The sequence below is a fragment of the Salmo salar genome, chromosome 01 (assembly GCF_965601325.2).
Source record: "Salmo salar chromosome 01, fSalSal1, whole genome shotgun sequence".
NCBI classification, from domain to species: domain Eukaryota; kingdom Metazoa; phylum Chordata; class Actinopteri; order Salmoniformes; family Salmonidae; genus Salmo; species Salmo salar.
The window spans coordinates 136847923-136871682 of NC_138291.1; the positions used below are offsets into that span (position 1 = coordinate 136847923).

Sequence of the window (23760 nt, forward strand, 5' to 3'; positions counted from 1 at the left end):
ATGCAATAAATTGCCAAGAAACTGAAGATCTCATACAATGTTCCCTTCACAAAACAGCACAAACTGGCTCTAACCAGAATAGAAAGAGGAGTGGGAGGCCCCAGTGCACAACTGAGCAAGAGGACAAGTACATTAGAGTGTGTAGTTTTAGAAACAGACACCTCACAAGTCCTCAACTGGCAGCTTCATTAAATAGTACCCGCAAAACACCAGTCTCAACGTCAACAGTGAAGAGGCGACTCCGGGATGCTGGCATTGTGTTTTTTATTTTGAATAAATGTGCAAACATTTATGTAGGATGCTACATTTCTGTCCAGTTGTCATTGTAAGTGGGCCTAATTAAAATATGTCACTGCTATTATGCCACATTTTGTTCTTGTGAAAGACGCTGTAAAGCCACATAACTTAACTGTCTGAGGTCGGCTATTTTATAAAGGCCAAGGCTCGGAAGAAAGAGTCCAATTAAGCCCTCTTGTTGTTTGTAAAGTCAAATTAAAATTAAGATTATTGTTTGAAATGAATTGCTCGACTTGTGTCGTTCTTCTCCATCTGTTGCTGTGCGCCAGTACCAGGCGCTGTTCACCTATTAATTACGCCGCGGTTGCAGCTTTACGTTTCGGCACCACAAAATGGTTCGATGCCTGCTTTATTAGTTGACTGTCTCCTGCATTCTCTCTCCTCATGAATTAAATTAAAATATAACTTTTGCATTATTTAGGTGGGGTTACTGCCTTCTTGGGACATTGCATTTGGGATTTTTTGCATTGCGGGTCCGAGATTTTTGTTTTCCTATAAAAAAATATATATATATATTCAGAATTAATTTGGGGGGCCAAATAATATTGCTGCGGGCCGCCAGTTGGGGAACCCTTGGGAAAGCCTATAAAAAATCCTGGCATAGCGTCTATCATTGAATAGCTTCTACTATTGACCTTTTGGTCATATGAATGACCAGTTCAAACATCTCTGAGTTGACCTATGGAATAAGTTGGCCAACAGGAGTTGCAGGCCAGGTTTCATTTACCAACCGCCCTTCAAGAAAGTAATGAAAAACCTTACAAAAGGTTAAATTCATAGTAGTGACCTGGCATGGCCTCCATATTAGGATCTCAGATGACCAGTGGACAGTTGACCCCATGTGACTGACCAGTTCACAGTTCATCCAACAGCTGACAGTTACAACATTTAGCATATGGAAGTGCCTTCATCAGTGACTCTAAGGCTTTATTTTCTGTGTTCTGCTGCTAACTAACACTGTCTGTCGCGGCTCTCCTCTGTGACTGCCTGGTGCTCTGCCTTCACTCTTATATGAGAGAGAAAGAGAAGACAGAGACACAATTAGACCCAATAGCATAGCCTTGCTATTGAGAAAGGCCGCTGTAGGCAGACCTGGCTCTCAAGAGAAGACAGGCTATGTGCACACGGCCCACAAAATGAGGTGGAAACTGAGCTGCACTTCCTAACCTCCTGTCAATGTATATTAGAGACACATATTTCCCTCAGATTACACAGATCCAAAAAAGAATTCGAAAACAAATCCAATTTTGATAAACTCCCACATCTATTGTCTGTCATCACAGCAGTAAGATTTGTGACCTGTTGCCACAAGAAAAGGGCAACCAGTGAAGAACAAACACCACTGTAAATACAACCCATATGTATGCTTATTTATTTTCCCTTTTGTACTTTAACTATTTGTACATCGTTACAACACTGTATATATACACATACCATGATATTTGTAATGTCTTTATTCTTTTGGAACTTCTGTGAGTGTAATGTTTACTGTTAATTTTTATTGTTTATTTCACTTTTGTATATTATCTACTTCACTTGCTTTGGCAATGTTAACATATGTTTCCCATGCCCATAAAGCCCCTTGAATTGACTTGAGAGGAGGGAAGACAGAGACAGAGAGAAGGGAGGAGAGAGAGGGGGGGGAGGAGAGAGAGAGAGAGAGGAAGGCGGAGGAGAGTGAGAGAGAGAAAAAGAGGAGAGAGGGGGGTGAGGCGAGGGAGGGAGGTTGGAGGAGAGCGAGAGAGGGGGTGAGGAGAGGGACGGGGTGGAGAGAGAGGGGGGTGAGGAGTGTGTGAGAGAGGGAGAGAGCGAAAAAGAGGGAACAGGGAAGTATGTGGGCCATGCCGCCGATGCCGGTCACTTATGACATGATTAGTCCATACTTACAGTTACAGACGAACAAGACTCTCTGCTTGGTACAGTACACTGAGGTCACAGAGTAGGCTTTATCAAATGGGGTCAATGTATGGGTTTAAATGCACAAGGAGGGGGACAAAGACAAGACGATTGGAAAGGGGCAGGCCAGGCAGCAGTACAATGACAGCACAGGTCAGGACCTCCTGTCCAGAGCTATGGGTCCATACAAGGACAAGTAAACAAAGAGAGAGGAGAGAACAGGCTGAACACACAGGGACATAGATGGATGTAATGTGCCACTTACAGACACCACAAAGATGTACAATCAGTGCAAAGAAAGGCAACATAACGATAAGGGTTCTCATTTAGTTACAGTATAACAGGGTTTTGGTTAATAGTCACTCAGTAGCCACTAGACTTACAACACCCCCAAAATCAAATCCTTGTGGATTCCATACGCATTAACTAACTTCAAACAAATTCTAATTATTAGTAGTATCTCTATGCTGAGAATAGTTTATTCTAAAATAAAGTAGTCTTTCTTGATATGTTACCACCACACATTTAGGAGTGGGGAACTCCACACATTCCAAGGCCATGATCAAATAAAGTTTGGTTTATAAAACAAAATAGAAAAAAGGTTGCGTTTACGATTCCAACGTCTCCTCAGTGAGTAGTGTAGTGACCTGGTTGAATTTGCGAGAGAACGTCTAGCCTAACGTCTCGCATCTGGAATCATCAGGCACAAGCAGTCCTACTTCGAGGCTAAATAAAGCATCAATTGTCTCAGCGGTTCGTCCGTCCGTCCGTCTCTCGTGTGTGTGTGTGTGTGTGTGTGTGTGTGTGTGTGTGTGTGTGTGTGTGTGTGTGTGTGTGTGTGTGTGTGTGTGTGTGTGTGTGTGTGTATGTGAGAGAGAGAGAGAAAGAGTGTGCGAGTGTGTGTGTGGCGTGCTCCACAAACCTCCACTGTCTGACAGAACATAAATCTATCTAGAGCACCCACCCCGGTAAAGGGAAGTCTACTCTTTCTCTTATCCCCGATCAATATCACACCATCATCATCATCTCACTACGATGGACAGGAGGATACGGTGGCCATATATACTCTTACCAACAATACTGGGCTAGTGATGTCTTAAGACAATGGACGCTTTTCGTACAAAGGCTATTATCAAATGGGCTTGTTAAAGTGTTGGTGGTGACTGAACAGAAAATAGCCGCACATACACTAATCTCTCACGGAGAGACTGCAAATGACTAAATTACGCAAGATTTTAGTTCTGGGTTAACCGAGACAACACACACAACTCCTGCAGCGGCATGTGATGGAGTTTATTTGAGGATAAGGACAGGAACGGGAACGGGGGCGTATGCAAGGGAGATGGGGACAGACAGCAACGGGAACAGGAGTGCAGGGAGGGTGGGTAACATCTTGTTGCCACCTGGGACCCTGGCGTGGGCGCCGCGGGATGTTGACTTTACATAATGGCAGTTGACATGGCTGAGGCCAGGAAAAACACTGCGTGCCCCGCGCCAAACCAATAAACAAACTGCAGGGTAAACTAAGTCACCACAGCTTAACAGTTAACACAGTAACTAGCTGTGTGGTCAACAAACATCTTACTGCAAATGTATGTGATGCTTAGCATTTTGTTTTTTGTACTGAAAAGTACTGTTGGCTGCTGTGTGGACTGGACACTTAAGACAGTAAGTAGAATTAGAATCTCTGTTAGAGTTTGTGTATAATGGTCTCATGTCCTTTTAAGAGCCATTGTCATTGGTCAAGGTGAATTTAAAAATGTGAATGTTCAATCATCATCATCAAAGGACAGACGCCGCTGGAGGGGAAGGTGAGCTGAAGTTTTAGTCAGATTAATGACTCGCTAATGTACCGTCTCTGGATAATAAACTTTGAAAGCTCAGAGTGAGGATTTCCTACCAGAGAGATACGAGATACTAACGTAATCTGCCTTAGAGAGTTGGTTGTCGGGAGTAGTGCTTGATCAGGCTATGCAGCCCACAGGGTTCTCCATACATCGCGCGGACATGGTAAAAGCGCTTTGCGGGGAAAAACAAAGGCGGACGACTACGTTTTATGATCAACAACTCCTGGTGTGATTAAAGGAATGTACAAACCCTTAATAGGTTCTGTTCACCTGACCTAAAATACCTCATGATCAAATCCCGACCCCATTATCTACAAAGAGAATTCACAGCTGTTTGTAGCATGGATGTGTAAAAAATCTCCCGAAATTCCACCAACACATCTCTTGACTCACCTGCGGGAGAAATACTTCAAACCATTGTTATTCTCTATTCCGAGACGGGAAAAAAAGTATTCTTCGACCCCCCCCTTCGGCAAATCTGACCACTCCTCCATTCTGCTCCTCTCCGCCTATAGGCAGAAATTAAAACAGGAAGCACCTGTGGTAGGGTCTGTTCAACACTGGTTTGACCAATTGGAATCCATGCTACAGACCACCTATGACCTCCACAACACAATCAAAGAAGCAAAAAGACAGTACAGAGAAAGCGGAGTCTCAATTCAACGGCTCAGATATGAGACGCATGTGGCAGGGAATTCAGACAATCACGGATTGTAAAGGGAAAACCAGCCACGCCAAAGACAGACACCTCACTGCCAGACGAGCTAAAAACTTTTTTCAACCGCTTCGAGGAAAACAGAGCCGCCGACATTGGCCCCCGCTGCTCACGAGGACTGCGGGTTCCTGATCTTTGTGCCGATGTGAGTAGGACCTTCAAGCGTGTTAACCCTGGCAAGGATGCCAGAACCATTTTCAACCTTTCACTATCCAGTCTTTCGTCCCCACTTGCTTCAAGATGGCCACCATAATTCCTGTACCCAAGCAAGCCAAGATAACTGAACAAAAATTACCAAATTGCTGCAAAGAAACCACTACTAAAGGACACCAATAAGAAGAAGAGACTTGCTTGGGCCAAGAAACCCGAGCAATGGACATTAGACCAGTGGAAATCTGGCCATTGGTCTGATGAGTCCAGATTTTAGATTTTTTGTTCCAACCATTTGTCTTTGTGAGACGCAGAGTGATGAATGGATGATATCCGCACATGTGGTTCCCACTGTAAAGGATGGAGGAGGTGGCACTGTCAGTGATGTATTTAGAATTCAAGGTACACTTAACCAGCATGGCTACCATATCATTCTGCAGCAATACGCCATCCCATCTGGTTTGCGCTTAGTGGGACTATCATTTGTTTTTCAACAGGACAACGACCCAACACACCTCCAGGCTGGTTTACTACATGATTCCATATGTGTTATTTCATCGTTTTGATGTCTTCACTATTATTCTATAATGTAGAAAATAGTAACTTTGACTTTTTTTGCGCAGAAAACTTGCTGGGCCAAATAAAACCACAATACAACCAGTCACTACAAAAATAGAGACATCCTTCCTAACTCAGTTGCCGGAGAGGAAGGAAACTGCTTAGGGATTTCACCATGAGGCCAATGGTGACTTTAAAACAGAGTAGGGTTCCCCAACTGGCTGCTCGCGGGCTGATTTTGGCCATCCAAAAGTGTAATTACAGTTTTTCTCAATTGCTAAAACCCATTGGCTGAACAAAGTTCCCAGTTGCTAATTATGCAGTCTGTTGTCAATACCTTAAACCATTTCACATGGTAAAACACAATTTGCAGATCTCACTTAGACTTTTCAGCAAAACTCTAAACACATTCTCATTCTCAAAACCCATTCTGCACTCTAATGCACATGTCATCCATACTGGTAAACACAAGTGGCAACAATCAAATACAAATAGAGAACACATGTCATTGATTGAACAAAACCACTCAAAATTGATTTAACCTGTTTCAAATGATGCGACACAACCAATATAAGCCAGTCCAAAGAGCAAACAGGTTGTTGAAGGTGGGAAGGAGAAAGTCTGAGAATGGATAGAAGAAACAATGTGAGAGGACGAGGACGAGTGCCTATGCGAGGTGGGCGACGAGGAGGAAGAGGAAGAGGAGGGCAAGAAAGAGGAAGAGGAGGACGAAGAGGAAGACAAAGAGTGGAAATATCTGATAAAATTTGAGCAACAGTTATAGACCATGTTCTTGTCCATGGACTGACAATGAGGGAAGCAGGACTTAGAGTGCAACCCAATTTGAGCCGATTTTCTGTGTCCACCATAGTAAGGACATTCAGAGAAGAGGTAAAGTATACTACTGTATTTTTGTAATTGCAAATTTACTGTACTACACTATATGCAGCTGTTTCAATAGACATTTGTAAAGTTAATCACTGTATGTATTGTACTGCATGAATATGTTTTGTAACTGCACAACTACTTTTTGTATAATTGCAAGGCTGCCACATGCAGGTGGAAGGACAGCTATATCCACTCGGGAGCAAGAGGCCGTTATAGTTGGCATGGTCTTTCAAGATAATGAAATACGACTCAGAGAAATCCAGGAACGAGTGATACAAGACAACACACACTTCCAGGGAATCGACAGTGTGAGCATTTCCACAATTGACCGTGTCCTCCATCGTAACAGGATGCGAATGAAACAAGTATACAGAGTACCTTTTGAGCGCAACTCACCAAGGGTGAAAGAACTGCGAGCTCAGTATGTGCAAGTAAGTGTACATTCAGAAACATTTACTGTAATCCAGATTGTCTACAGTACTAACACATACTATGTGAATGACATTACTCTTCAGTACATACAATGTATGTGAATCAGAAGTGCATACAGTAGGCCTAATTGTACTCTACAGTATAGCACTGTCTCTGTACAACTTACAAAATCCTACATACAGTATATTGTATTTCTACACAGACAATATTTGACTTGGCATCCTTGGACAGACCCCATGAGTTCATCTTTGTCGATGAAGCAGGCTTCAATCTAACAAAGAGGAGAAGGAGAAGCCGAAACATGATTGGACAGCGGGCCATTGTTGAAGTCCCTGGTCAACGAGGTGGCAATGTCACAATCTGTGCTGCTATCAGCAACCATGGTGTTCTACATCACCATGTTACACTCGGGCCATATAACACCCAGCACCTTCTAACATTTATTGCCAATCTAAGATATATTTTATTTGAGCAGCAGGTTCAAGAGCAGCAGGGTCAAGAGCTAAATGAGAATCCCATTCCCGCCTATGTGATAGCGTGGATCAATGTCAGTTTCCACCGAGCTGCTCAGGTAAGGGAATGGTTTAACATCAATGGGCAGTTTATGAACTTGTACCTCCCTCCATACTCGCCTTTCCTGAATCCGATTGAGGAGTTTTTCTCCTCTTGGAGATGGACAGTGTATGATAGACAACCCTACACCAGAGTAAATCTGCTGCAAGCCATGGATTTAGCCTGTGGTGATATAGGTGAGGAATCATGTCAGGGCTGGATACGGCACACAAGAGACTTCTTCCCCCGTTGCCTCAGGCGGGACAATATTGCTTGTGATGTCGACAAAGTGCTCTTACCTGACCCAGCCCAAAGACAAGAAGAAGCACATTGATCACATGTTTACTCCTTTGATTTTTGCCCCTTTTAGTATTGTATACTGTAGTACAGTGCATTGTAAGCTGTATACTGTACAATGGACAAATTGTATGGCCCTGAACATTGTGGTTTCCATTTTTTAACAGTACTGACTGCTCAATAGATTTTGACTGGTTCATATCAACAAAGAACAATAATTACAGTATCACAGAGACAAAGGACAAGTTTGTGAGATGCAGGGTACAGTACTGTAAAAATAGGGGTACAAGGAGGAGGAAGAACAAAAAACAAAATTGCAAAGAGCAAAGCAGAGTAGTAATTTCTGATCAATTTTGAGCTACTATGATAGAACATGTTTTCGTTCATCAAAAGACAATGACGGAAAAATATGCATTTTTTTTTAGATAAAAAATGTACTTCTCCCTGAGAATTGTATGTTTTGAACAATGTGTTTTCTATTTTTCGGTGTATTGTTTACTGACTGCTTGAGAGTGTATATCATTTTGATCACTTTGTTTATGATTTGAGAGCAGTGTTTGATTTTGAACACAGGTAAAACTGTTTTGAGGCGAATGTTTCATTTTGCGAGAGGAGTCAGAGGTTATGTAAATAGTGCTCGAAGATTAGGTTTTGTGTTTAATGTTTTCAGGAAATGGAGCAAGATTTCAGAAATTGTGAAAAACTGTAACAACTTCACCATGCTCAAAGGAATATTCAATGTCTGTTTATTTATTTTTTACCCATATACCAATAAGTACCATTCTTTGCAAGGCTTTGGAGAACCTCCCTCGTCTTTGTGGTAAATCTTTGTTTGAAATTCACTGCTTGACTGAGGGACTTTAAAGTCATTCAAAAATCATGTTAAACACCATTATTGCACACAGTCCATGCAATTCATTATGTGTTTTTACTCAATAACTTATTTAGGCTTGCCATAAGATACAGGTTGAATAGTTATTGACTCAAGACATTTCAGCTTTTCATTTTTATTAAATTGTAAACATTTCTAAAAACATGAATCCACTTTGAAATTATGGGGTATTGTGTGTAGGCCAGTGACGCAAAATCTTAATTTAACCCATTTTAAATTCAGGCTGTAACAACAAAATGTGGAAAAAGTCAATTGGTCTAAATACTTTCTGATGGCACTGTATGTGTGAATGTTGTTAAACGACTACAGCTCAGCTTTTAACACCACAGTGCCTTCCAAGCGTGTCACTAAGCTCGGGGCCTTAACTCCTCGCTGTGCAACTCGATCCTAGATTTCCTGTCGAGCCGACCCCAGGTGGTGAGGGTAGGCAACAACACCTCCGACACACTGATCCTCAAGACGGGGGGGGGGGGGGACCCTAGGGGTGTGTGCTCAGCCCCCTCCTGTACTCCCTCTTCACCCATGACTGCGTGGCGAAACACGGCTCCAACTCAATCATCAAGTTTGTTGATGATACGACAGAAGGCCTGATTATTAACAATGACGAGACAGCCCACAGTGAGAGAATAGAGCCCTGGCAGTGGTGCCGGAAAATAACCTCTCCCTCACGTCAACCAGGAGCTTATCGTAGACTACAGGAGACAGCAGAGAGAGCCCGCCCCCATCCACATCGACGGGGGCCGCAGTGGAAAGGGTCAAAAGCTTCAAGTTCCTCTGCGTGCACATCACTGAGGACCTAAAATGGTCTCGCCACAGTCATTGTGGTGAAGAAGGCGGAACAGCAGGGAAAGGAAAAGGGGATACCTAGTCAGTTGCACAACTGAATGCATTCAACCGAAATGTGTTCCCCGTATTTAACCCAACCTCACAAACTTCTACAGATGCACCATTGAGAGCATTTTGTCGGGCTGCATCGACGCCTGGTACGGCAACCCAACGCATCACCGGGGGCACGCTGCCTGCCCTCCAGGACATCTACAGCACCCGGTGTCACAGGAAGGCCAAGATGAAGATCATTAAGGACTTCAGGCACCCGAGCCACAGACTGTTCGCTCAGATACTGTCCGACAGACGGAGACAGTACAAGTGCATCAGAGCTAAGACAGAGACAAAAAAAAGATGCGTATTTTATCAGGCCATCAGACTGTTGAACAGCCATCACAAGTGTTTTCGATTAGCACCACTTTTCCACTTCATATTAACTAGGCTACTTTTCATATAAAAGTTTCAATTCGCTAGTCTGTCGAGCCGTCTCCTGCTAGAATGGAAGATATGCATCTTCTAGCGATCTATTGATAGGCTAGGCGCCTTGTAGTCATAAAGCGAGCAATGACAGGGAAACAGCAGAGAGGAAAAGGCAAATCGAGAGGTTTCACTCTTGCCAAAATATGTCCAAAATAAGCCCAATGCATTTTTATGGGCTTACTGTGGATCTAAGCTTGTAGCCTGCCTTCCCACCCTTGGGACGACTCCCATTGTTAGGGCGGAGGCATGAGCATCTCGTCATTATAGAATGGGTAATTACAATAAACTGGTCTTAAATACATCTGAAACCAAAGGCATTGTATTTGGTTCAAAAAATGATCTTTGACCTAAACCTCAACTGGAGCTGTCCGTAAAGGGTGTGACCGTTGAACAAGATGAAGAAGCTGAACTCCTAGGAATAACATTGGATGGTCAATTATCATGGTCAAGTCATGTTGACAAAGTTGTTGTGACGATAGGGGAGAGGTATGTCTGTTATACTAAGATGTTCTGCGCTTGACAAGAAGATCAACTGTACTAGTTGTTCAGGCTTTGATCTTGTCCCATCTTGATTACTGCCCTGTAATATGGTCAGGCGCAGCAAAGAAAGACCTGGCAAAGCTGCAGCTGGCTCAAAATCAAGCAGCTCACCTTGCCCTTCACTGCACACACATAACTATCAACGACATGCATGATAGTCTGATGGTTGAGGAGAAATTGACTACTTCTCTTCTAGTCTTTTGAAGAAACATTTGTGCGTTGAAAATGTCTAACCACTTGTATAATCTATTAGCACACACTTCAAAACAGACATAGATACCCCACCAGACACGCCACCATGGGTTTCTTTACGGTACCCAAACCAAAAACAGATTTAATATGGCGCTAGTTATGTATAGAGCCATTTCATCATGGTTACTCAGGCAGAAAGTCTAGCTTTAAAAAACAGATATAAAAAAACATATTGTATCACAGTACCTCTACTCTTTCTAAAGATCTAATTTAACCGTACTATTTATAAGAATATGTATATATGAACAGTGTGTAAATAGTATTTTTGTTGTCACCTAGCGTCTTTCCTATATATAACCTATTTGTTATGTTGTTCTTTTCTATTACTGTTCTGTACTTTGTCATGTATTTATTTGGACCCCATGAAGAGTGGCTGCTGCATGTGCAGTAGCTTATGGGGATCGTAACAGCATGTGAGCAGAGCTGGAGCGAGGAGCGGAACGTGCCCAATTTGTGCCCAATTTGACTGGAGCGAGATTCCCAAAGGATGGAGCCTCTGTCTTTTTGCCCGCTCCATTTTCACTCCAGTAGCGCTCACTTCACCAGCTCAGGGCATGCCCCGGCCCAGCATGCATTTGTAGTCTACTTGTGTGCTGCTATAGCCCCTTGCTTTAGCTACTGTCATGGAGTTCGCAAAATATTTTCAGAAAGAAACTGATAAAAACACACAGGTGCTAAATCAAGGTGACTTACAAAGATGAGAACTAAGAGCAAGAGAGGGAGTGCGGTGATGTAGTGTCCACAACTAAAGAATCACTGTGGAATGTGAAAAGACACGTATCCCAAAAGCATGATTGTGTACTTGCACATGCTAAAAGAAACAAGAAATCTGATCTCTTAACAGTTTCTTTAATGTATGTTATATTATCTATACAATAGGCCATCATTGATCTTGGCCCAATAGGCCTGGTATATTCCAACTTCCAAGGAGCTTTCCGTTTTGATTGGTTTATTTTTCCTAAAATCCTTTATGCCTACATATAGAAAGAAATCTACAACTCTGCATCCCTGCCCAGCCTGGCAAGAATGGCCAAAAGGGTGTTTATCATCCCCAGTGGCTCTGCAAGCGTGGAGAGGATATCCCCCACTGCTGGCCTGCTCTCCACGCACCATCACAACCATCGCATAGGGCTGAAGCCACAGACTCTGACCAAACTCGTGTTTCCCGAAGGCACTGTAGACTGAGCCTAATAAGGCATTTGTTTTTTAATTTGTATTTAATTCTAAATAAGTCACAGCCTATATGCACAATGTATAAACTATAATGATTTAATACAACTAAATGTTGTTTAAATGCTGAGCACTTAATGCCCCTAACTCCTTACCAGCCTGGTGTGTCGCACTCGCAAATGCGTCACAATGTATTTATTTGTAGTATATAGACTTGAAATAATTGAAATAACGTAGCCGAAATAATTCCTTTCGTTCCATCTTAGGCTCCCTGGCTGGCTCCTGACCTATTTAGAGTGTTTATATGCTGTTTAATACCATGCTTAATATCCGTGTTTAATATGTAGCCTATTTGAAATGATGAGAGCCTCTTACAGTCACCTTTTCACGTTTATGAAATACTTTTCATTCAAATCATATGGTTTGGTATCAATACTTCAAAACCAAATGGTAGGTCCAGGTAGTCACAAAACAATTGATGGGTGTTGGTTAAATTGTGATATTAATGAATGGAGCGAATTTGGAGCTTCAGTTTTTTTTTTCTTCTGTGAGCGCAGAGCAGTTTTTAATGGACACCGGAGCATTCCTATCGCTCAACTCCGCTCACACACTGGATCCTAATAAATCTAAACTACTACAGTATGAGTAAACCCCTAATGAGGGGCTGACCAGCAGTCACATGACCTAGAAATCACATTAAGAAGAAATAGGACATTGAAGAATTAGGGGGAAAGGACATAATTACGTTAAAACGGCTGTTAAGTATCAGAGAACGTCACAGTGGGAGATATGTAAGTGAGCCTTCATCTTCCACTTAAGACACTTTATCATCTTAGATGATTTAAGATAGGTTTCTTTTTGATTCCTTCATCTGCCCATATGTGTAATGTGAGGACACAAAATGGTCAACCATTTCTATGGTTGACAGGCGGTCTTCAGGCAATCATTCAATCAGTCAAACTGATGTATAAAGCCCTTTTTTTACATCAGCAGTCACAAAATGACTCTACAGTAAGTGGGTCAAAAAATCCATATAGCGATAAAATGCCTGAATTGATACGATAACAATAAATAGAACAAGACGTTTATAACAATGTGTACCAGTGTTTTTTCTTCTTCTATTCTTTAAACTAGAGAACGACAAGGCCGACTCGATCGGCTTTGCCTCGCTGTATCCAATCATGGCAGTAGGATCAAGTTACAACCCAGCCATTTCTTGACAGATAAACTAACCAATTGAGTTGTTTCGAATTGTGTCCTTGCAACGGAGTGGTTTAGAGATTTTTTTTAATTAATTATCACGAAAATGACTAAAAATACTAGTTTGATAAGCATCCGTGATAACAAATCGTGATGTTACATTGGAGCGATTTGCATTGAATAGATAGTTCTTTTATATTCTCAAACTAAACAGCAGTGCCTATATGATGTCCTTCCATACAGGCGTGACATGCTGGAGTGATGCTTCTATGTAAACGTTGTTGATTAGTAGGCTAATAAGTTCCAAATGGATTGTTTATCATTTGTAGATAAACAATAGACTGATCAGCCAAAACAAGCTCAATAACCCAATGCATGCACACTCTCCTATTGAATATGCATTCACCTGTATTACATTTTACATTGCATTTTAGTCATTTAGCAGACGCTCTTATCCAGAGCGACTTACAGTAGTGAATGCATACATTTCATGCATTTTTTTATTATTATTATTATTATTATTATTGAAAAAAAATTGTGAATAGGCCTAGGCTACATCTTGATTTACCCAGTTTATTAAGAGATTTACCATTCAAATTCAATTATTACCATTGTGTTATGTATTTAGATTGGTAAAAACAAAGTCAAATGAATTGTTTGATAAAAAAAATGATTGCATTATCTCTGGGAAATTTATCAAAATGTTCAAATTTAATGATTTTGAATATACGCCTAAAATATCAGCCTTCGGCCTCCTTGACCCCCAAAAATCGGCATTGGCTCTAAAAAACAAAATCCATATTGGTCGTTCTCTACTTTAAACTACTACCACGAGTTTGATGGTTAAAGCGATCAATTGTCCCATTAACAATAACCCATATTAGCAAACTTATTTCATTTTAAACTTCACATTTCTCTAGTATAGGCTACTTATCATAATGAACGATATAAGCAATATGGCTGCGGTAAGTATAGTTGGTTTATCGTCCCAGCTCTTTTAACCTCCCTGTGGAATATCACGCAGGTGACAGGAATGGAGCTATGACAACAATCCTACGGTATCAAGCATCAGCAGTTATACCACATTATCATTGTACACAAGCTATATTCCACCAGTAGTCTATTGAATATGATGAATAGTCACCTATCGAGCTCGTGAGAATGGCCCTGTCGAGCATGTGAGAATGACCCTGTCGAGCTTGTGAGAATGACCCTATCGAGCTCGTGAGAATGGCCCTGTCGAGCATGTGAGAATGACCCTATCGAGCTCGTGAGAATGGCCCTGTCGAGCTTGTGAGAATGACCCTATCGAGCTCGTGAGAATGGCCCTGTCGAGCATGTGAGAATGACCCTGTCGAGCTTGTGAGAATGACCCTGTCGAGCTTGTGAGAATGACCCTGTCGAGCTTGTGAGAATGACCCTGTTGAACTTGTGATCGAGTCACATGACTTAGATGATTTAGAGCTGGTCGTCCAACATTTGTAACTTGTAAAACAAAATCTGTTTACCGTTTCCACAAAATTAAATTCAGATGTCCAAATTGAATTCCTTTTGGGAAAAAAAAGAGGTCAAAACATTGACCGATTCTGTTTTAAATTACATTTGTGACATTTTTTATAACAGTTCTACTTTCAATTCTATCGTATCAAACACATGGTGGAAAATCTAGAGATCTCTTCAATAAATAAAACATTAAAAGAGAAAATCAAAGCAATCTGGCATACAATTGGATCAAAACGTTTTTGGGCAGGGGGGGGGGGGGGGGGGGGGGGGGGGGGGGGGGGGTCATCAGGTCCACAGGGCTGTGGCCTTGGTTGTACAGGCCTGAAATATTATGGACATGGTTAAACCAGGCATGGTGGCGCCATGGCGACCACAGAGCTGAGCATCCCTGTTTGATGTGATTTGATAGAAAAGCAGCTATCACTTCCCCGGCCTCCGGCCTCCTGCCTCTCTTCTCACACCACCTCAACATCGGTAACACAGACTATGATGCTCATACACACAGGCACACCCTTGTGCGCACACCCACACGCATGGGAACGCATACTCTCTCTCTCTGACAATACATAGTCTCTCAAACAAAACACTTTTTTTTTATACTCTCCTCCACCGAGAAGATTCCAGTGTCACCACCCAGCACCTCTTAGACAGGCCTATCAAGGCCTCCGATCTACAGACCCATGTTCCCAACGCTGTGGGAACATTTTCAATAACACTCTGGACACTTCTGTGCCCAAGTTACAATAATGATGTAAAACATGTTGAAATGTAAATACACAGGTTCACGACAAAGGTTTCCCCGAGTCATCCACATGAGTCAGTTACATAAAATCCCATTGCCACTGAGTGTTTTGAGATCGACGAAATTGCATGGCAGTCGTAATGAGCAGAGTCACTGATCTACAAATCGCCAGGTTTGAAACCCAAATAACTTATCGTGATCAAGTTTAGTGATTCTGTGCCTCACCCTGCTCAAACTGAACAACTCAAACAATCAGTAAGCTATGCCATTAACCTCAGGTTAGGTAAGAGGTCAGGGGTCACAATGTGAATGGGGTCAGGCAGAGGGGAAGCGAGAGGGTCCACTCCTGTCAAAATCTGTCCATTCGGAAATACAGCGATAAGAAGACCTTCCTTCCTGCCTTTGGGACAACGACTCCCATTGTTAGGACGGAGACAAGACCATCTCGTCATTATAGACACAGTATCTCTGGGTCAGGTTAGGTAAGAGCTCAGTGGTCAGGCCTACCTTGGTGATGAGGGTGCGGTACTCCTCTACCTGGTGGTCGTTGTTATGGCAACCGGCCAGGAGCTGCCATACCTCTCCCCTGAGGGCCTCTGGTACGCCACTACGTACCAACGCCGGGAGCTGCTTGGGACGCACCGACAGGTTCAGGTGCCTGGGGACAGAGGGAGGGAGAGAGACAGGTTATCATAACAATCAGAATTATGTAACAGGTGTAGGGTGAAGTTGCCCCTAGACGCTAATCTTGGATCAGTTTAGCATTTTTCCCACTAATGCCGCATTTCCAACAAAGATTTACCCCAGTTTTTTTTACGCAAAAGGCTAAGACTTTTCTGTTTCCCTCTACGCGGGCCGGCACCTGTGCCTCACTGGACCATGGCGCCTGCGGACCTGCTCGAATTTGAAGCCAAGGCAAGGCCCTTTGTACTTTTCAGCTGGTATTTACTGTAACAAGGGCTAACTGTGAACGACTTGTGGTGAGCAGACTTGTAAAGAGTCCTTCTCACAAAGCAACAGTCTTGAGTGGCGCAGAGGTTGTTGATTCTGCTTGCCACAAGTCTTTAGTGTTAGTGAAACACTAACACTAGAGCTTACATTGACATAAAACACTGGCAGCCCACTGGTGTGGGGATAAAGGCATCAGCATGCTTTAGTTGATGGTGCCTAGCCGAAACCAAACGAGTATGTTCGCATAATCCCTTAAAAGACCTTCGCTTGAAAAATAGTACTGCAATAGTACTGTTTGTCCATTTTGAGACACCGTAGGCAATACTCACTTTCTCAAAATAGTCAGAATTAATCTAATATAACTCAAGAAAAATGTATAAAAAAATAATATATATATATATATGCTTTTGCAGAGGAAATCTTAGTGGCACAATTTTACATCTAACTAAGACATTTGGTGCAGTATTTCTCAATTAATAAATGTGCATGAAAACAAGTCCTCTCATTGAATGATAGAGTCTACGACAACAAAGGCATAGACTTCGGCTTGCCTCAAGAAAAAGATTTAGTTTCCCCGAACAGCCAAAACGTCACAAAATGTTGTCACAATATATATTCACAAATTCTTCCAAACTGTTTCGGCTGGGAAGCATGCGTATGCCTTAAAGGCGTCAGCATGCTTTAGTTCGTTCGGCTAGGCCGGCTATTCCCAAACTGTGGTACGCGCAATTCCGTCTGGGGTACGCCAAATAAAAATGCGATTCACATTTTCAAACAGTCCATTTAGATCTTACAACGGGGCTATACATTTGGGTGATGTTTTTTTCTCGCATGAGTAGCCTCGTTTTACAGCCAAAAATAAAGTTAAACCATCTAGTGTTCAGCGAAATAACAACACAATGTCAAATACAGGAAGCCTAGTCAAATAATTAATATCCAATCACATTAACCGTTACTGTCTCGCAGGAATTCCACTAACGTTTGCTCGAAAACCAGGACAACAGGAGAGGATATTTTTTAAGTACTGGACAGGTTTGTGACATCAAATGGACTTTGGTGGTCAAGATGTGTTGGTATCTGTAATGATGGCGTAAAAGCCATGACATGGAGACATAGTGGAGTGGTAACACGCGTGCAAGCAGTTGCTCCCGACACCACTTGGGTACACTGCAGCATCCACCAAGAGGCTCTTGCTGCCAAGGGAATGCCTGACAGCTTGAAAGATGTTTTGGACACTACAGTGAAAATGGTTAACTTTGTTAAAGCAAGGCCCCTGAACTCTCGTGTATTTTCTGCATTATGCAATGATATTTCACCTTTATTTAACCAGGTAGGCAAGTTGAGAACAAGTTCTCATTTACAATTGTGATATGGGCAGCGACCATGTAACTCTTTTACAACATACAGAAGTGCGCTGGTTATCAAGGGGCAAAGTATTGACACGCTTTTTTAAATTGAGAGTCGAGCTTAAAGTTCTCTTTACTGACCATCATTTTCACTTGTCTGACCGCTCGCACAATGACAAGTTTCTCACATGACTGGCCTATCTGGGTGATGTTTTTTCTCGCCTGAATGATCTGAATCTAGGATTACAGAGACTCTCCGCAACTATATTCAATGTGCGGCACAAAATTGAGGCGATGATTAAGAAGTTGGAGCTCTTCTCTGTCTGCATTAACAAGGACAACACAGGTCTTTCCCTCATTGTATGATTGTTTTGTGTGCAAATGAACTGAAGCTTACGGACAACGTCAAATGTGATATAGCGAAGCACCTGAGTGAGCTGGGTGCGCAATTACGCAGGTACTTTCTCAAAACGGTCGACACAAACACTTGATTCGTTATCCCTTTCATGCCCTGCCTCCAGTCCACTTACCAATATCTGAACAAGTGATCCTCATCGAAATTGCAACAAGCGGTTCTGTGAAAACTGAATTTAATCAGAAGCCACTGCCAGATTTCTGGATTGGGCTGCGCTCAGAGTATCCTGCCTTGTCAAATCGCGCTGTTAAGACACTGATTCCCTTTGTAACCAAATACCTATGTGACAGTGGATTCTCGGCCCTCACTAGCATGAAAACTAAATACAGGCACAGACTGTGTGTGGAAAATGATGTAAAACTAAGACTCTCCAATACAACCCAACATTGCAGAGTTATGTGCATCCTTTCAAGCACACCCTTCTCATTAACCTGTGGTGAGTTATTCACAATTTGATGAACAAATAAGCAAAGAGCAAAATTATTGATTAAGAGCTCTTTGTCACTTCCCACGAGCCGGGTTGTGACAAAAACTCACACTCATTCTTATGTTTTAATAAATGTATCGTATAGTGTGTGTGTGGCAGGCTTACAATGATGGCAAAAAACAACATTTGAGAGTGCGCTGACCCTGGTGCTAGAGGGGGTACGCAGCTGGAATGTTGGAAGGGGTACGCGACTATAAAAAGTTTGGGAACCACTGGGCTAGCTGAAACCGAACAAGGGTGCTCTCACACTCCCTTAAAATACCTTCGCTTGAAAAACGAGAAAAAAGCTGCAATAGTACTATTTGTCTATTTTGAGACGCCATAGCCAGTATACACTCAGTAAAAATAGTCAGAATTAATATAAGATTAATCAAGAAATCTGTCATAAATTTGGACGTTTTTGCAGAGATCTTAGTTGCACAATTTTACATAAAACTAAGATGTTTGGTGCAGTATTTCTTTTTTTATGAAAACGAGTCGTCTCTCGTTGAATAACAACGACTTTCTTGAAGAATCCCTACTGTTGACCAATCACCGACGAAGGAGTGTAGATTTCAGCTACCGACTTCGGCTTGCCTCTAGAAAAAAATGTGTGTGCCCGAAGTCCAAAACAAACAAAAACGTCACAAAATGTCAGCATAACATACAGTACCAGTCAAAGGTTTGGACACACCTACTCATTCAAGGGTTTACTTTATTTTTTACTATTTTCTACATTGTAGAATAATAGTGAAGACGTTTTTCTGAAATAACACATATGGAATCATGTATTAACCAGAAAAGTGTTAAACAAATCAAAATATATTTTATATTTGAGATTCTTCAAAGTAACCACCCTGATGACAGCTTTGCACACTCAGGGCATTATGGGGTATTGGGTGTACATGGGTGAATGTTGTATTTATTTATTCAATTTCAAATTCAGGCTGTAACACAACAAAATGTGGAATACGTGAAGGGGTATTAATACTTTCTAAGGCACTGTATATACAGACCCACAAGTTCTGTGTCTCTTATGTACTATATCCAGCTGAAATGATCAGGAGGTCGGGGATCATGAGGGTGTAGTTGTCGTATCTGATGGGCAGAGGAGAGAGAGATGTGTGTCCTGAGGAGCCAGATAGAGAAGGGAGAGAGGGCGAGAGAGAGAAAGGTGAGGCTCTCTCTGATCAGGACAGACCGAGAGATAGAGCCTACCCCTGGCTCTTGCCAGAGGCCTCGGCAGCGGGCGGGGATTACAGTCACAATGTCAGGCAATGATCAGGTTCCACACCACACACCCCTAAGAAGGCTAAGAACATTCCAGATTAATCGCCCCCCACTCTCATTCAGTTGATTCGTTTTATTGTTTATTTGTCCCGAGGTACTTCGTTGGTTATGCATTGCAACGTGGCATTTATTTTCTGCTCAGATAAAACAGTTGAAACAAGACAGGGTGTACTTTGAGTGTGATGTAAGTGAAACCAGCTTCTGGTCCTCAGGGGGTTGGCCATACAAAAAAAGTCTCCCACTGACTCCCAGAGCCCTGCATCAAGTCGCACAACACACCACAGTGCCATTTGCATTACATAATTTATTTACTATTCTTTGCCAGTTAGAATGAAAGCAGTTTTCTTAAACATAGCCATTTTATTTCAGTCAGCAGAGCCATTTTGAAGAGACACCATAAAGCACACTTTCAGACACTTACAAAATTTGGGTTGTTATTACAAAGTATTTAGTAATGTTCTACACAGTTTTAGTGTAATTTTACGATTTCACTAATATAAACGGTTTAGTGATGAGCCAAACTGGATATTGCTTCTCTGTAAGGTTTTAAGCAGGATCCCTGAGATGACTAATACAGGAAATGATGGACAGTCATTTTCAGTGATCTACAGTTGAAGTTGGAAGTTTTTCACAATTCCTGACATTTAATCCTAGTAAAAAATCCCTGTCTTAGGTCAATTAGGATCACCACTTTATTTTAAGAATGTGAAATGTCAGAATAATAGTAGAGAGAATGATTTAGTTCAGCTTTTATTTCTTTCATCACATTCACAGTGGGTCACAAGTTTACATACACTCAATTAGTATTTGGTAGCATTGCCTTTAAATTGTTTAACTTGGGTCAAACGTTTCAGGTAGCCTTCCACAAGCTTCCCACAATAAGTTGGGTGAATTTTGGCCCATTCCTCCTGACAGAGCTGGTGTAACTGAGTCAGGTTGGTAGGCTTCCTTGCTCGCACACACTTTTTCAGTTCTGCCCACAAATTTTCTATAGGATTGAGGTCAGGGCTTTGTGATGGCCACTCCAATACCTTGACTTTGTTGTCCTTAAGCCATTTTGCCACAACTTTGGAAGTATGCTTGGGGTCATTGTCCATTTGGAAGACCCATTTGCGACCAAGCTTTAACTTCCAGACTGATGTCTTGAAATGTTGCTTCAATATATCCACATAATTGTCCTCCCTCATGATGCCATCTATTTTGTGAAGTGCACCAGTCCCTCCTGTAGCAAAGTACCCCCCCCCCCCCCCCACAACATGATGCTGCCACCCCCGTGCTTCATGGTTGGGATGGTGTTCTTAGGCTTGCAAGCCTCCCCCTTTTTACTCCAAAAATAACGATGGTCATTATGGACAAACATAATGTTGTTTCATCAGACCAGAGGACATTCCTCCAAAAAGTACGATCTTTGTCCCCATGTGCAGTTGCAAACCGTAGTCTGGCTTTTTTATGGCGGTTTTGGAGCAGTGGCTTCTTCCTTGCTGAGCGGCCTTTCAGGTTATGTCGATATAGGACTAGTTTTACTGTGGATATAGATACTTTTGTACCGGTTTCCTCCAGCATCTTCACAAGGTCCTTTGCTGTTGTTCTGGGATTGATTTGCACTTTTCGCATCAAAGTACGGGGTAACCTTACCACACGATAGCTACTAAGGCCTTTTCTCACTTTGTCTTTCCTTGATTACTCACATCCTATCGCAACTGTATTGGAGGAGAGGTCCCTCCCCTGTTACCTTCTTCTCCAATGGGAAATGATACTATTAGAAATTGGAAAAGCACTCACATATCAGAGGTACTGTAATACTGGCAAGATCAGTGTGTTGGTTTTTTATTTTTCATTAGACAATTAATGAGGCTAACCATGTTGAAGGATTCCAGATTTTACTTCTACAGCAACTGTATATGCTGTCATGAAATGGATTAGAGCAAGCCCTTTTAATGAAAGTAGGCCTTAAGGATGACATGCACAGGAGAGAGACATTATTAGCAAATATCACTATCATGAGAGTGTACAGAAAGGAATATTTTAAGGTTGATTTTATTTCATTTCAAAATACATGTTGCTTGAAATCAAGTTGCAATTGGTTTGTGGCATGTTATGTAATTAATATACAGTTCACCATTATCACCACAAAGTGACAGCACTAGCATTTGCATTATAATCTAGATTTACTACATGTAACAAACCACTAGCTAGGTCTCGTAATGTCGATGATACATCCCTAGCACAAGCTAGTGGTTCATTAAAACTACAGTAAAATCAAATCACAAAATCAAATTGTATTGGTTGCATACACAGTTAGCAGATGTTATTGCGGGATGTAGCAAAATGCTTGTCTTCTTAGTATGTTTCTTGATTGAAACTAAGAGGTCAATACACCTGGATGAAATATAGTTGTGTTTTGGAGGAAGCAGACGAAGAGCTAGGAGAGACAGATTGGTGAGGGGGGAAGCGAGAGGTTGATAGCTAGCTAACTTTTGATGTAAACAATGTGGCCATCAAACATTGGACTCGTATGCTAGCTACATTTAGTTTCATTCTATTGTTGGCTGTCATGAGATTAATTAATTTATCTCGCTGGCTAACAAGGTAAGGTTATTTGGTTATTTGCTGTGCTAGCCAAAGATACAGGCTGAGAGACTAGGATTCCGTTCTGATTTGCATGGCAATTTCATAATAAATGTTGTGTTCTTCTAACAGTTGCTAAGACGAAACTCAGCCGTTATTGTTGCAAATTATATTATTTTGGATGTAGCCGTCAGGCTAGCTAGCATTCTAACTAGATATAGTAACTATGTTATGATTAGCATAGCTAGTTAGCATCTACATAAAAAATGTTTTGATTGTATTTGCAGTTGATTGGCGACAATGCCATGAACATGCAGCATGACATTCAGACAAGCATTCTAATATATTTACAACCAAAAAGTAATGTGAAATCCACTCATAACTTATGATAAGCAATATATTTAGACTAAGCTTTGTCTGGGCTTGATAGCCAGCTAGCTAAGATAACTGCAGGCTAACTAGGCGAAGCATTGCATCATGGGAGACGAAATGTACCCTGGGAATCATAGTATGCTATAGACGAGGGCAATACAGCAGCTTTAAAATGGAATTGTGCAGTATGATTAACAAAACTATAAAACATCAAAATGTTTATAGAATCTTACACTATTGCATATATACTAACAGCATAATAATTGGTTATAAAGTGGCGGAATTGTCCTTTAACAGCAAAGCATTAAAGGATTTGTGAGGCAAAAAAAACACCTTGTATGTGCTGTATTAGACATAGAAGAAAGCTAAATGTGCTCCCTCCCTCTTCCCTCCCTCCGGTCTGAAGTCTGGGTTGAAGGGAACAGAGCGAAAGGGGAACTACAGATGTGACCGTCACGTCACAGCAGAAGACAGAAGATACTGAGCGTCTCTAATTAAATTTCTGGACTTTTTAATTCAATTCATCACACGGTTTTGATTAAGAACAAGAAAGAGTAAGGGGAGCGGGAAATAATCTTAATTAGGTGGTTATCCGGATGTTACAACACACACATACACCTCTTTCTTTTCCTTGCCACTTCCAGAGATTAAAATATCTACATCATTTCCCACCACCCATGAATGAGTTCTCAAATTAGGAGTGTGTGTGTGTGTGGATATAAGTGTGTGTGGATTTTGAGTGTGTGTGTGTCCATCCTTAGTATAAACTATAGGAACTCCATATGTATGAAGTATAAGTCTATATTTTACAAGCACAAGGTGTTAGTGTGCTTAGTGTGCTTTTCTTATCATCGTGATTACCACAAAAATGTTCTGTCAAAGAAAGATTATGAAGAATCAGACCACAGTACATTATAAAAGACTGCTGACCTACAAGGAACATTGTAAAGAAGGCCGTAATTTGGGTCGTACCTCAGCTAGAGGGCCACTCTATCACTCTGCCAGCAGTAAGTCCCCTCATCTCTCTCCCTGACATGCCTCCCTCCATGCCTACGGTGACTGATAAACAGGAAAATCAAAAGCCCACCACCACATCAATCTTTCTCCTGGCAGCCT

At 41.7% G+C, this 23760-nt stretch overlaps 1 protein-coding gene across 5 annotated transcripts in view; it reads right to left on the bottom strand.

The window, feature by feature from the left end:
- The window catches only part of rabgap1 (RAB GTPase activating protein 1), a 148069-nt gene that overhangs the window by 74231 nt on the left and 50078 nt on the right, over window positions 1-23760 (bottom strand). For all 5 annotated transcript variants that reach the window (XM_014125816.3, XM_014125812.3, XM_082978825.1 and 2 more), the window contains one exon: window positions 15744-15894. In XM_014125816.3, the coding sequence (XP_013981291.1) occupies window positions 15744-15894 (151 nt within the window). The remainder of the gene's footprint in view (window positions 1-15743; window positions 15895-23760) is intronic.